Genomic DNA, 16013 nt, shown 5'->3' with positions numbered 1-16013 from the left:
ACCTGATCTACGGCAGAGGTACCAGGATGCAGCAGTTTATCTCTAACACTGTATTTGAAATATTTGCATATCCTTAATTAATGTAAAAAGACAAAAACAGCCAAAAGAGTGACCAGTAATAAAACTAATCAAAGATAAAACGCAATGTATATCTGTTATCACTCTTTTAATGTGTGTAATGTTAACTGAGTTACTTCACACCAGCACCAGCAACCTGCAAGTTCTGCTAAGTTATACTTCATCAGCTGTCTTCATTAATATGCTGTATCAGCAGTACTTGAAATGTACTGAACACAATAACATTAGCTCACACAGACTGCCTGCCATTACTGACAATAAGGGTAGCCAAAAGTAAATAATGGCCTAGTTTAAGCTCTGAGGATAGGGTGTTCAAGCAAACAGACTGTAACTCACATTTGCCACTGTGTACCCTTTTTTGACAAATGGAGTGAAATTAAGGAACACTATTTATAATCTATTTGATTCCTCATAATACTGGTTAATAAGTGTTAGAGCCGGGTTTAGGATAAAATGCAACAGCATCGCATGGTAAAACTTTATACAAATTATAATTACTGAAAATGATTGCCAAGATAATATAAACTAAAAACCCTAAACCAGTAAGAAGTGAATTGCTGTGTGCATCAGCAGTCTCAGTGTCACACAGTGACTGCTCTACCAGAAATGCAATGAAACTCATGGTACGTACCCACAGCACACGGAAACACAACATTCAGTTCGTTTTTTTTTTTTTTTTGCTGTAATGGATAAAGAAATACTGAAAGAAGCTTACATTCAATGACAAATGTGTCTGTTACAATGTCTTAAAAAGACTTCTAATCAAAACGTTTGTCATTGAATTTGTTTCTTTTAGTGTTTTTAAATTAAGAGCTATGAAGTTTTTACTAGTTTTGGATATTGGATAAACCAATGAGTTTATGATTGCAGACAATTCTATCATTAAAGAAACAGGTTGAATGGTCAATAGGCCATTTTTTAAAACTGTTTTTTGAGCCTATGTAAAAAGGTAAAATCATGGAAAAATTACTGCTCAGTTATTGAAACAAATAAACTACTCCAATTTTACCATACGATGTATTTTTAATGTAACACTGAAAAGACAACAAATGAGGTGTGGGCGAAGCTCCGGCTACATGATATGGCATAAACAGTTCTGACAGCATTGTTTTTTATGCCTGAGAAACAGCTACTGATTTAAATATTACTGAAAACAGTTTCATGATTTAAAAACTCATTGTACTCTAACCAGTTTCTGACAGCAATATTTTCACCTGCTTGCTTGTAATAACTTCATCCTTTTTGACGCTGCTACCCACCCGTAAGATTAAACTACAAAGCTGTGACTTTGATACAAATTACATCTTTGTCAAATCCGAATTCAATGTAAAACCGAGACTTACCCTGCCTGCTTCCAAAGGTTGCAATTCCGGCTCTGAGGTAGAAGTTCCCTTTTATTTAGGGGTGCAATACCCATAGCTGCTTGCATTATAGTTATATACTTTTTGTACTTCATCTTGCACACTATAGACTCACTGCTATGCTATAGGAATCTAATAACTACGGAGTTTACCAGATGCCCATTTAGTTAGACTGTTTTTTCTTTTGAAAAAGGGGACCTTTAGTTAATAAAATGAGAATTTGCTTTCTGAATCTCATGAGCGTCATTCTTACATAATTCAAAAGATCCCTAAACATTACACTAATGAAAATGCTCCAGGGGGATAATTGCGGTACTAAGCCCTGACAGATAAAGTACATTCCCACATTTCCTTTAATCCTCAACCATAGCAAAAGCTAAATCTTTCCGTTACATTAACCCACACAGAACTTTGGCTGTTTTTAAAAAAAAAATACTAGTCATGGTACTAAAACTGGTGCCAACTGGGAGATCCCAGGATGCTGTTTTTAACTTAAAATCTATTGGAACCAAAGCAGAGCTGAGCATCATGGGAATACACAGCTTTGAAAATAAAATTACACTAGCAACTTCCAGTGGTGGATTACTCCCTCTATATGGTGACGTTATAAATAGTCTTTAAGTACAGGGATTTTGAGTCCCAGTACTTCTATGATGAGTGCCAAAATAAACCCTTATAAAAATAATTAAACACAATTAAAGCACATGGATAAAACAGAACAAAAATCTTAGCTTTTGGCACATTCTTGTTCATTGTATGAATTTAATTTGAAAGGGTAAATAGCTTCTTAATCGATTTTATATACTACAATCGTTCTGGTACCATGTCTGCAAAAATGAAGATTTTTCTCTCGATCTGTTTTTACCTGGCTTGGCACTTGCTAGGATGATCATTCTAGTTGCTTAGTTGCCTATTTACTTCCTGGTTCTATTCAAACATGTGTCGTGACCTTTTTTAAAAAACAAAACAAAAGTCACCTTCTCACATGAATTGAATGGAATGAGGAAGTAGAAGCACCTAGCAGGATTATCCAAGCAAGCTTAAAGCCAGGGAAGTACTCTCAATAAGCTCTGCAAATCTTTCATATGAAAATTTGGTCAACAACTATTTTCTGCAAGCACTCCTCTAGGCTAAAAAGGGTTGGTAGTATAAAAGAATGCATACTTTTGAAGTTTTTAATCGTTATATTATATGGTGAGATATCTCAAGTATCTGTTTTTTTATATATGTTTACAGTACTAATATATATATATATATATATATATATATATATATATATATATATATATATATATATATATATATATATATATATACGCTGTTATGTACAAATAAGTTAAATAAAATCTCCACTTCTGTGAGTGCAGATCTGAAAAATCCTTTCCTTAGCTTAGCAACTGGCAGAAGTGCACTAAGATGATGGCATTACAATATAAATTCCTTTCGCTGGAACAACCAAATCTATTCATTTAATAACTTCTGGACTATACCTGAGTTAACCCCAATGTTGCTTTTTATAGCATCCCACTACTTTACATTGCTGCCTCTGGTGTATTACAATATTGTTGTTTGTTCTTTTTGAATACAATCACAATTGTTTTAATATTTTCTATCTCATCACTTAAATGCACTCACTACTCCACTACCTTCTGAAAATGAGATGCCTTTTTTTTTTCAAAATAACACATTTAGTTGTAGGTATACGTTTTACAGTTGTGAGTAGTTATCTTTTCTAGACCTGTGACAATGTTATACAGGCCAATGTGTTTTGTAGTACTTTAATGAAATAATATTGTATCTTGTGATTTGTATAACACTTGAATGTATTTGTATTTGCTTGCGATTGTAAGTCGCCCTGGATAAGGGCGTCTGCTAAGAAATAAATAATAATAATAATAATAATAATAATTATGGTGTTGATCACTTGGATCAATGGGTTTCTAACAGTGGGATAATGACTAATCTTATTGGAAGCCGATTGGCTGAGACTATCCGTGAGGTTTATAATATAAAAGTAATTCACAATCAATACTGAATTAGAAAGCTGATGCTCAAAGTAGGTATTGCAAGCAGTTCTCTCCAGGGCTCAGGAATAACTAAACAGGATATATTTTATTCTATGAGAAGTAGTAAAATAAGAAGACATTCTTTGGTATGTTTTTCGCTGTGTCATGCTTGGAATATTTGAGTAGTGCAAGTTATGAGGAACAACATGTTAACAAATACGTTTAAAAAGATAACTGCATTAGAACCTTGTACAGGGTAGAAAGCTCAAAGTGTAAAAATGTGCAATGAACCAAACAAAGCTGTATTGCTTATAAAATGTAATTAACTAACAAAGCCACTCCAGCAATCTGAAACACAAAACATATCTGACACCTTTGGAAACTAGTGAACGTTCTCCACCAGAAAGGAACTAAAAGGCGATAGAGATAAGATGAGCTGCCTCTTCCATTACTATAAAAGCAACACACTGCACATTGTGAACTGTATTCCTATTATAAACAATAACATCAGTAACATACACCCCCCTCCATGCTATAAACTCTGAATAATTTAGAGCTATCATTATGATGAACAGGTTGATGACTAAGACATAGATCCGCAGCAGGGACAATAGTATAGAATAAGAAATGGTAATGAAATGTTAAATCAGAATTTGAATTGCGGTTCTATAGATATGCAACAGCACCGTGATAGAGATGGATGGATGGATGTAGTGACACCAGAATCGGATATTCATCATACACAGTGCATGGATAAAAGTAAAATGTATAGCTGTACATCAGCCTCCAATATCCTGTTCTCAGGAGATTTCACCCTGAGCGCGGGATCATAAGAGAAGTAATATCATTCCTGTTTTGTCTGTGAAAGAGTTTACCCCCCTACAGATACACACCTCTAGAAAATAAAAAAAGAAACGTGTAATTGGGGTAGTGCAGCTCTAGTTATTTTCAAGGCTTTTATTTCAACACCAAAAAGAAGTTATGTTGCAAATGCATTATAATGCAAGTATAGTTTCTGGAACTTCAACACATTTCTCTACAGGCATATTTGTGTCATAACACAATATTAGGTTGAAATTCTAAGTGATCTGCCTCCCAGCAGTGAAATGCAATTCCCATATGCATAATAAGAATAGCATTGATCTCTAATAGCAGTTATAAAGCACCTGTCATTAAAGTGTCACTGTGTTTAACTGTTTGCAGCAGCCACATTGCATTTTTGCTTATAAAGGTAATGTCATGTCGTGTGATCTCCTAATACCTTTATACAAGCATCATGCACTGCTGCTGTGTATACCGTAGCTGCATTCTGAAAAACATTCTCAATACACGTTTCTATTTTCAATGAACCCCTGCTAAATCATCTTTCCTGAATCCCAATACATCAAGAAATCTATAGAGAATAAAACATATGAAATATGAAAAGACCTCAGAGACTGAGTGAGTAGCTTTGTTATGGTTTGCACAACATACACAGCATTTTTTTTTAACAAAATAAACATTTGACATGAAAGAAAAACTTCTACTACTGAGACTAGTATCTTTCAAGTCCTAAGATGAATGATTTAGGAAAATGGATTTAGGAATTGCTCATGTACATGCTTGTGTGTGTATTTGGTACTTAATGTTTAAGTCCTATTTTATCCCCATTTTAAAAATGCTCACCTCGCAACTGCAACCCACTACTGATCTAGGAGGTCCGAAGATCATCTGGTGACCTCCAACCTGTGGTCCCCCAGACAAGCTGAACAACTCACTGCGATTGCGATTCAAACCATTATTCTCTTGATTTCATAACTTATCCTGCACTCCATGTGATACCAATTTGACTGTGGCAGCACAAGTCAGTTAATTTGAATACAACAGGCACCTCTTAAAATGTGCTTTTTATCCTAGTTAAAATTTACCTTACCACAGTTTCCAAAGATGTGATATGTGATAACAATAAGAAGGTGGAACAAAATAAAAATGCATATCATGTTTAGTAAAGTCTTGCTCATGTTTCAGTGCATCTTCATGAACACTTTCTATGATTTTCTTTACATTTATCACAGCTTCTCAACGACTTGTCCTGACATGTAGTGTACCATGCAAGTCTTTTGCATAAGTATGGTGGATAGACTCTCTTTGACACTGCAAAACAGTTCAGTTTCAACTGCTCAATACTCAAAGACTGCCCTCTTTTCACCACCCTCTGCAACTCCAGTAATGCTTGCTTAGAACTGGAGTGTCTGGGTTCTGTACCAAGAACTGTGATGTTTCCACCTTAGTGATAAAACATTTAATCAAAAACAACATTTATTACAAGCTACTCAAGGGAATAATATTGAAATAAATAAGTGGTGCTAATACTTTATACATTTGATTAATATTATTATTAATAATTACATATATTCATTCACAATGTGGACAAAAGCAGACTATATAGTATATAAAGCATTGTTTGTGCTGTGACTAAATGGGTGAGGATCTCCGAATAACACCCAAATTAATTTATCAGTGATGTTGCAACTCAAGTGATTCAGGATGATTTAGTAATCATGCTAGTTTGTTTTAATACACACCAATTCCAAAGTAACTGCCCTCCCCAATACTCAAACTGTAGACCCATATTAGGCATGTCAAAACAGGCATAGCTTCAGGGATATGTAAAGCAGGAGGTACGCCAAGTCTAGGTTTTAAATAAAAAAAAAAAAAACACTACTGTTTTGAAAGTCCTCTGAAACAATAATGATGGTGTTATTTTCCAATTAATTTGGACTGGAATATACTCAACTGCACACACAATGTTTTTCCCCCCATGCAGATTGAATGATATTGTTATTATTATGGCAGCACGATGAAAAGTAATGATTTATTTTAATGGGCACTTTTTTGTTAATAACTATTAACCATTAACTTAATGAATCTCCACAGTCACTCGGTCACATATCAGTTAACTGGGTTTTAATTTGTTTTAGGCATTTTAACTAACTAACAAAAATGAACACAATTTGTAAATATATTAGTAAGCTAGTTGTTAACAGCTTATAAACTAAAAAGTGGACATTAAAATGAAGCCCAATAAAGTTATAAATCTAAAAGAAAAAAAAAACAAACAGCTCAGGTACCTTTGTTGTTATCTGTTTGCACCTTGTACTGTTCAAACACAGCCATTCAGAGCAATGAAAAAATATTTGCAAGTGCCTCATTTTTCTAAAATACACATTCTTTACACAGGAATTTGATTGTGCTAAGCATAAGCTTTCTCTACCTCTGCCTGGTTGAACTCCACTCCACCCCCCTTTCCACCCAAAGTTAGTTTATTTACAGTAAACTTTCCTAATAGGCAGATCATCTCATACCATTTTCATAGATAAGGTGTTTGCATTAAAAGGGCTACTGCCATTTTAAATCTGAAAGTGTTCCTCGTGTGAAATCCTGTTCATGCCTGTCCTGTTCTTGTGCTCTTGCTTTTATGTGGATCACTGAGACATGAGTTAAAAGCTTCAATGGCAGGCGCTGTCAAGAATGATTGTGGAAATGTTACATGAAAAATACATGCTCTTATTTGCTTGACCCTGACCTTCAGCTCTCCTGGGTGTTCATTTGAGTAAAGGAAACAGGCAGGGTAGAAATATATTTTAATATTTCTGGTGTGTTTCTCGCCAGAAAATGTATGACTAAATTACAAACCTTTGTAGAAAAGTCAACACTTCTGTGTGCTTGCATGGGAGCCACACCTTAATCCGTTAATGTGAGAACTGCCACTATGATCGATACTGTCTGCTAAATTGTGTACATTGGAGATCCTCGGCTTGCGGTACACTGTATTTTAACCACTACTATGTAGCCTGCCTGTGTAGCTTTATTATGTGTGTACATAATGAAGAGACAAATATAAACTTCTTACTCCGTTAGAATCTGGCGCCAAATTAATGGTGTAACAAAATGTAAAAAGTTCTGCTAACATGAAATACATTTTACTTTTCAAAAAGGATATTAAAAAGCTATCCTGGTCAAAAGCCACACTATTCATCAAAAAAAAAAAAAAAAAGTTGGACACATATTTAATCAGTTTACGCATATTGTACAAAAAATGATTTGTTTTTAATAACTGTATACACTTAAATAGTCTTTATCTCATAATTCACTTTGGCGTGAAAGAATAGAGATTACACCATCGCTGTCAGCTGTTGAACACAAAATTGTGACCCGGTGAAGAAAGACAATTGCGACCAGTTCAACGGGTTTCACTTCCTTACTGAAGCCGGTACAAGAAACAAAATAACTTCCTGATCTGTGGATTCAAACTTACCGTGTTTTTAACAGGTAGATCGACAGGAGAACAAATCTGGATCAGGTATATTTTTCATTGGTTATGCTGAATCCACTTGTTAAAGAATATCCAAGATGATCACTGGATTCTAGTAAGATAATTATCCACCTTGCACGTATCTGAACAGACCGTGTGTCAATATGACCGAATGGTGCTGTGAAACGGAACTATTTGCTCAGCTACCTGTGTGACTCAGGTATCGTAGGTGTGTCCCTCAATGGGTAGCAAATCGACAGGTGAGTTTCTTGTAGGCCGACACAAGTAAACATTATTACACAATCGTATGGCGAGTTTTATTTTGCGTCGACCATCGGAACAGTTTTGTGTACCAAAGGCTTGGTATATATGTATTCTATCTCCACCTGTCAAACATTTACATACACATAAACAAGAAACATAACTGTGTTTATTCAATAAAACACTGACAAACTAAAAAACGAAACTTAATTAGGATCTTTTTGGTGTCGCGTCAATTTCAGCTGCACATGTCCAGACACCGAGGACGCTCATCAAAAACTGCTACCGTTTTTTTTGGATCAGAACGTACGTGTTTTGTAACGTTACATTTACTCCACATGCAAAAGTAAGTTTTATATTAACAAACAGCTGGTAAAGTGCAGGTACATTTTTTTAAAATAAAAAGACAACTATAAGTAACCCTTAAGTACATTGGCCTTTCCCACGCCATTAGGAAACCCTTACAGAAACCGAGCCAACAATCAAAATCCGATTTTATGCAGTACTGTTTTATAAATCTTCAAAATATGGGCTTAATAGTTAATATTTAATCAATGTCATTTAAAGCAATATACCAAATTAACGATAATAAAATACGTATCAGGTTCTGTATTAATAAAATATTTGGAATTATGTAGTTACATGGCACATAATGGGATTTCTCTGTAGACGTTACAGTACATTTAGTAGCCTATCCTAATACAGTTTTGCTTACTTTTTTTATCTTTTGGAAACCAAACAATAGTGTTGTAACAAGAATATGCAGGGATCTTCTGTACAGTAGATTTGCTAGTTTGGGAAAATACGGTTTAATGCAAAAAATTTAAAAAGCAAATCGTTATTTTAAACTGTAAGCAGATTCAATACTTTAAATGGTTACATATGATATGAACATATGGTACAGTGTTACCTTATTTCCCTATCTGAAAATTGTTTTTACTGTCAACATGGCCTAACATAACTTAATGTACTATCAAATGGTGAAATATTGAGGGAGCAAGGTGCAGAATTTTACCTTTTTATATTAAAAGATAAACAGCTTTGTTTGTTTAATCTTTACTGGCTTGAAAGGTTATACAATGGAAATGGCGCTGCTTTGTGTGGACAATGTACAGAAAAGCACCATGGCATACAAGGTAAGACAGTCATTGTACATGTTTACCCAGCTCCAGTTATAAGATTGTCCTGAAATCATCCTTCCCCCTTAATCTGTTTAATTGTAATAAAATAAAATAAGAAAAGACACAGAATCACTTAAAACATGGATTAAGGATTTACAAAGTTAACCTCAACCCTGATTGATTTATTAAATCCTCAATCTTCCCTTTATGTGTCAGTGTGGACGTTTAATTTATAGCACATACTGTAAAAGGTCCAGTAAATTGGGCCAGTTTTAATTAAATGGTAAGAGGCTTAAATGAAATGATTTTTTGCATAAAGGAAATCAACTAGTATCCTGTTTATTGCATAATTTATTATGCAATAAAGTTATTATTTGAAAATATTAGTATGTACAATGATTAACAGAACTAGGGATACAATATCGTTTAAAAATGCTAAATGGATAACAAGAAAAGAACAAGAACATTATCTGACCACAAACCAACAAACATAATAAACTAATAATGAAAAGAGATATATACATAATCTTTCAAATTCCTTTAGAAGTGTTCATGGCATCAGCAGCACAATTCTATTAGGTAAACTTGTATCAAGCTTCACATTATTACAGATACGTGTTTAACTGTAGAAGTGCCATGACTTACACTTTGTTTGTTGTTGAAGTTTCAATTGGTGTTTTCCAGTCCAGAATGCATCAAACTAGACAAGTCTATCTTGGTATTAAAAATCACAGAGAATTCTTTTGTAAGAAGGTCATGTAAACTCTTTCCATCATGTGAATACACCCAGTTCCTGCCCGTCCAGTCATAACGTTTCGGCCCGCTGAAATAGAGAAGGAAGACTTTAACTTCACATGGCCTAGCGCAGGCATTCTGAAAATGTCAGTATTGTCTTCATAATATATTCCATGTCCTTACGCAAGCAACAACCAGTAAAGAGGACAACAAAACCCTGTTACTCGAAGAATGTCAACAATGTGCTTTATTCCTGCTGGAAATTCAATGAATAGTATATGTGGGAGGTAAAGCCTTATTCAATGCACAGCCCAGTGCAATAGTAACACTTTTCTATTCTGTTTACGACTAGAAATCTGAATTTTTTATTCTTTTTTTTATTCTTTTACAGCACTATTACAACCAATGCAGGAGTTGCAGCAACTAGTGCTGGAAGATCTGTATACATTTTGCATTTTTCTGTACTTATTATTATTATTATTATTTTTATTATTATTATTTATTTTTTTACAATGTATCTCCTTGGAAAATATTGAACAAAGAGAGGAAGATTGGTATGCTAAACCCTGATTTCTGTGGTTATTATTGATTCATATTTCAAATATTTTTAACATCCACAGAACTTCACTCCATATCTGTGGCTTAAAACAAGAAATCTGACTTGCATTATAACTGCCAAGTATGAAATACTAGTAGGGCCTATATCTCATGACTTAAGTATGTTGGTTCAATGTCTTAATTTTGGGTTTATCCAACTAATATGGTTGTATGTGGGGAATAAAGACCCCATGATACAGTCTGTACTTTATAAGTATAGCATTCCTTAGAACATTTGCAATGTTTTCAAAATTGACAAAACAATATATGAACCCAATGCCTCTTTTGCTGGCACAATGTTCACATACCTGGTTGGAGAGGACAGCCATATTTGTTTATTCGGTGTCTGCTTGTTTAGCACATATATTCCATGGTCTCCTCCGATTTTTATTGTAAGTACCCCACTCTAGACAAAAATAAAAATAAAATGAGGTCAGATTGCCTTAGAAGGTTTTACGTGGCAAACAGTTTTTTATTTTTTTTTCACATACTTAATAGCTGCGATGGGTACTTGTCATCACAAAGCTTACACATATTCAAAAATATAGATTCTGAAACCATATTAACTAGAAAAATAAAACACATTAATAAATAAAAAAATAAACAGATAAAACATTTAATAACAACAGTATTGTCTCAAGATCAATGTTTCCTTTGAATAAAGGGAGCATACAGTATGTTACAGCCGAGGCTGTTTGTTTTTTGTGGACTATACTGTTTTTGGTCAAATATCAACTATGGACTAAGCTACCTTGAACTTATTGATTATCTCGTTTGGTCACTGTAGACAACGACTTGTTGTCAATTACGACTGTGCAAAAGAGAGAGGCTCAGAAGAAATAGTCATATTATCTTGTTTAATAAGGTCTACTAAATCACCTTTTTAAACAACCACTTGTCTCATGAAATGCGACTCATGCCTGGGTTCTCAGCGTGGTAGGTGGTTCAGAGGTGTAACCTCAAGGCTAGAACCAACATGTCTGTATACAGTACAGCCAGCACCCTACAAACCTTCCCAAAGACAAGAGCAAACAAGGACACTCCCTTTAAAAATACATAGGATCAGGTGGTTGGAGAACAACCATTAATCATTCATCTTTTTTTAACTGCTGAGTTAAAAATTCATCCCTCTCAAGTTTCTGCTGCAAGGTTCTCAGGAGCAATGTTTAATCAAACCGAACAACTGCTTTATTAGCCAATCATGAACAATGTGAGGACAAGGAACAAACACAGACTGAGTAAACATTAGAGTAATAATACTAAAAAAAAAAAAAATATCAACTTCCTGTTTGGCAGATAGTTGGCAACAAAAAGGCTTGCCAGGAACTCACCTACCAAGGATCTAAATAATTCACTAAAACTACAAGAAACTAGATCATGTTGACATTACTTAAAAAAATTATTTGGGCCCTTTAACTTTAACTTTTTGAAAAGTATTTGAAGTCTGTTTTAATGGGTCAAATAAAGTTCCTTACTCTACAGTGTGGAGTAGTGGTTAGGACTCTTGACCAGAGGGTCGTGGGTTCAATCCCAGGTGGGGGACACTGCTGCTGTACACTTGAGCAAGGTACTTTACCTAGATTGCTCCAGTAAAAACCCAACTGTATAAATGGGTAATTGTATGTAAAAATAATGTGTAAAAAAAGAATGTGATATCTTGTAACAATTGTAAGTCGCCCCGGTTAAGGGTGTCTGCTAAGAAATTAATAAAAAATAATAACATTAAAACCGTTTAAGTCTGCTGTAAACTTCTGTAACAAAATCCAACGTTAGCTTTTTAAAACAAAATCTGGTTCACAATCTGGAATAGTTTTATGGGTACAACATTTTAGAATCTACAAAAACAGACTTTAAAAACATTTTAAAACATTAAAGCTTTGAGAAAGGGGCTGCATTAATTTCTTAAAGCATTGTCAACTGAATAAAAGCTTTGTGAATCGAGCCCAAATGTTGACTTGTAGTATTACCTCATTGGTAAACAATAAAATGCACCAGATTCCACCATTAATCAAAAAATGTAAGTGTCCTTCGCTTGACTGCTCATTACCACTGGTGCCTAGCTCAGTGTTAATTTTGCCTACAATTTTAATGACCTCTTAGTCCCGCACTGCTAATTGGCTGGACAAGAAGCTTTATGAGCCACTCCGTGATCTTTGGAGGATGACAGAGAGATCTATTTGGCCATTGTCTTTTGTATAATATCCCAGCCATTTGAATAATGTATATAGGTCACTTTTGCTACTTCTCTGACAGCAGCTGCAATAAGTCACTTACACTTCACATTTTGTTACAAAATATAGTTGCTTTTCTAAAACATGTGGAATGGCATTTGCGATACACCTCTTTTACATTACAACTTGATCAGCAACCTTGCTGGGCATGTGCACAATCTGGACCTTATACCGTCAATAATTGCACAAAATGTGTAGTTAAAAAAATTACAAAAAGTTCAGTTTACTATAGTACATTTTAGCCAAGGACAATATTAAATGGGAAATTTCCTGATGATTGAAAAATATTGAATGTGTGAACCAACCTTCCATGCATGCCCCAATGTGCCAACCACAGTCACTAAGAAGAATGCCATCCTCTGTGCAAAACTAATAACTGTGTCGGACACATGCTGAACTGTGATCCGCTCAGTTAACTGCTGCTTAACTGGGCAAGTTCAGGGGAATTCAATTATCTGTCAACCTGTCATCCATCTTGGAAACCCATCGCCCAGCATGCAACATGGCCCTCAAACTGGAAACAACTTGTTGGTTGGGAGGCTTACAATTTCATTACTGAACACGTGTCTATGTCTGAAGCTAATTTATTGAAGGGCTGACTGCTGTGAAATGAAACCTTGTGGCTGTCTGAGGTTCAGGCAGAGCACCTGTGAAATGGGTGATATAAACTCTCACTTCCTATTGTATTTCATGGATTTGTTCAGTTATATATTTTTTACACTACTTATCTTGTAATGCAAGATCTTGAGGCTGGACATTTCCATGATTGCATAATCCCTTTGCAACTGCTCATTTTATTTTTAGCACCAGGTCTTTGTATTTGAAATGTGATTTTGTTATAATGTTAGATAAAGGTGAATTTCCGAGCTGCACCCTTATTATCTCTACTACGCTACCTACTGGAAAACTGGAGTATTGCCTTTTATTAATACAAGAATAGGAAAACAATATTTAAGGGCTGAATCCTAAAAGCTTTCATAACTTATAATTAGGGCTTCGGACTGTTCGTTTTAACTGATAAAAAAAAACATAAAACACCCCCCGATACAAAAAATAAATAAATTGGTGTATATCCAATAACCACTGGAAATGGTTACTCAATTCACGCTGACTTGATCCCTTTCCCTGTGAAATAAATAAAATACCTACAGTATTTTTTTTGCAGTTATTGCGCCATCTAATGGACAACAGCATGTATTATTTTATTTATTTTTTTACTAACTGATAAAAACATAAACTCGAATCTTTGGAGAAGACAAATATGAAAGAAAATGTATTACCAGTATATATTTAAGTGTATTACCAGTATATATTTAAAAGTTGAAGACATTTTTTTTATTAAAGAAAAGCTCACCACAAATGTAACATCATACTCTGCAGAAGTAAAAGGCTGCTCTGTGAGATCTTCAAAGTATTCTGCTAATGCATCAAGGGTTTCCTCTGCAAGTCCTTCATAAGTAGCTTCATCTATCAAGCTGTGAGACAGACACAAAAAAGTCTTTCAACATAAACAAGCTTGAGGTTTTACCCCATACTCAGTCCCATTAATAAATTGGTATACTGTAAATTTAGCACTTCAACTCTTTACCTTGCATTTGCTGTATTTTCTATGTTTCTTGTACATGTGCAGTGAATACTCTGGATCCACGTTTTATCAGGCCGTGGGTTAATAAACTGAAAGCAAACACACACACAGACAAAAAAAAATTTGAACAAAACTCACTAATCTGTATCTTTCCTCCAATTACTTCCCTATGGAAAGGGACATTATGTTATGTGATGTTACAGGTCAAGATGCTTCTAATATGATGGACAGGCTGCTCTCCCCCTGTAACCTCTTCTGCTGTATGTTGCCACTGAATTCAGTGAGGGGATGCCAGAACAGTGACCTCATGGTTTAGAGAACAGGATTATGGGGGAAAACTCAGCTCAAGCCCCCTGACCAATTGAACCTGGTCCTGGGTAAGTGCTAAAACCTGTTCTAGTGCCCAAAGCCACAGTCTCCAATAAAACATTTACATTTAACACATTCTCTGAGGCATATTTTCAAATAGTTTACTCCAGTCTATGATTAACTCCTTTTGCTTAATTTTACAAAACTATTATAAAATATAGTAAGTCATATGACTCAAGGTTTCTTAAGCACTCCCACTCCAGTTTTTATAAAATGTTTTCCTTTCATAACCTGGGTTAATAACACTCAGTCTTTGGCATGTTTGCTGACCTTCACTGATACCCCAGTCCTCCAGCATGTTCCTGGGTGTCCTGGCTGACTTCGCATCAGAGAGGGGGGCCAGGAAAATGCATGCTTAAAACTGTTGGAATTCTTACAGAAAAAAAAGAAGCCAGACACAATGTGTGGGTAACTTAGAACTTAAGAGTGGTCATGTTATGAAGAGTCAAGAGAACTGAAGTAGCCCCTCCCCAAAACCACTGCGACTAACAATTCAAGTACAAACCCAGGAATCTAGGAAAGATCAACTATTTACATCTGTACAATTAAGTGATAATGTTTGATATTTAACATGCAGATAGATATTTAACATGTAATCAAACAAACTACATAATTATATCGCAAGTGTCTGGAGGGCATAACAGTACAGTAGCACATTATTTCATTATTTGAAATGTCAGTTTCCCGTTAAGTACTGTATATGGAAAACTACAAATCGGCATGTAATTCAATATGTGAACGCAACATTATTCAGCAGGTTTCATTTGACTTTATGAAGCTAAATTAGTTAATTCTATGGGGTGATACAAAACGTTTGACCACAGCTGTAGAAACCTGGAATGTTTATCTCTGCTCACACAGTTCACTCTAACCACCTCTCCATACATCAATACTTTAGAGGAAACACAATCTTAACGTGTTCCGTTTACCTTGTTACACAAAGTGCAAACTTGAAGCTGGTTATTATTATAAATCAACACATTATCGTGGTTTATGCGTTATGAACTATTTTACAAACATATGTTTAAATGTAAGCCTGCTAAATATGACTGTAAAATATTCATGCTTCCATTGAAAAATATGCACGGAAGCCAATGTTCGTTTTTGTCTTATTGTATAGATCCGTAATACTGTACTTACATTGTATAGCTGACAACTTCCTGATAGCACCCTGATAACTCTGTATTGGATATTTATAAATGCAGATGTCTGTTGAAGTTTGGTGTTCTGTAAACATTTATAAATACAGAGTCCTTTACTTGCCATTCCCAACATCTTCCCTGTACCTACGGCAGACTGTCACCAGCACACGATCGACTACGCAAGCGATTCGTATAGTCTGAAATAACCGGTTATTCACGATCTGCTATTCATG

The 16013-nt window shown here is 34.9% G+C and overlaps 2 protein-coding genes across 4 annotated transcripts in view; both read right to left on the bottom strand.

Annotated features, from left to right (window-relative positions):
• LOC117411683 (tight junction protein ZO-2-like) overlaps positions 1 to 7899 on the bottom strand; it is a 46301-nt gene extending 38402 nt beyond the window's left edge. For 2 of the 3 annotated variants that reach the window (XM_034019355.3, XM_034019357.3), the window contains exon 1: positions 7743 to 7899. The gene's annotated coding sequence lies outside the window, so the exon portion shown is untranslated. The remainder of the gene's footprint in view (positions 1 to 7742) is intronic. The other variant, XM_059035232.1, reaches the window with a different exon arrangement.
• Positions 7900 to 8149: 250 nt separating this feature from the next.
• LOC117411684 (frataxin, mitochondrial-like) lies at positions 8150 to 16013 on the bottom strand. The gene is made up of 6 exons (XM_034019360.3): positions 15779 to 16013; positions 14909 to 15010; positions 14273 to 14358; positions 14039 to 14159; positions 10762 to 10859; positions 8150 to 9944 (listed from the first exon to the last, which is right to left on the bottom strand). The coding sequence occupies exons 1-6, from the start codon at positions 15911 to 15913 to the stop codon at positions 9788 to 9790; spliced, it is 699 nt and encodes a 232-aa protein (XP_033875251.3). The 5' UTR covers positions 15914 to 16013; the 3' UTR covers positions 8150 to 9787.

This window comes from Acipenser ruthenus, chromosome 1 (genome assembly GCF_902713425.1).
Source record: "Acipenser ruthenus chromosome 1, fAciRut3.2 maternal haplotype, whole genome shotgun sequence".
Classification (NCBI taxonomy): Eukaryota; Metazoa; Chordata; class Actinopteri; order Acipenseriformes; family Acipenseridae; genus Acipenser; species Acipenser ruthenus.
The sequence above is the reverse complement of the archived record's forward strand: the minus strand, read 5'-3'. Positions and strand labels throughout refer to the sequence as shown.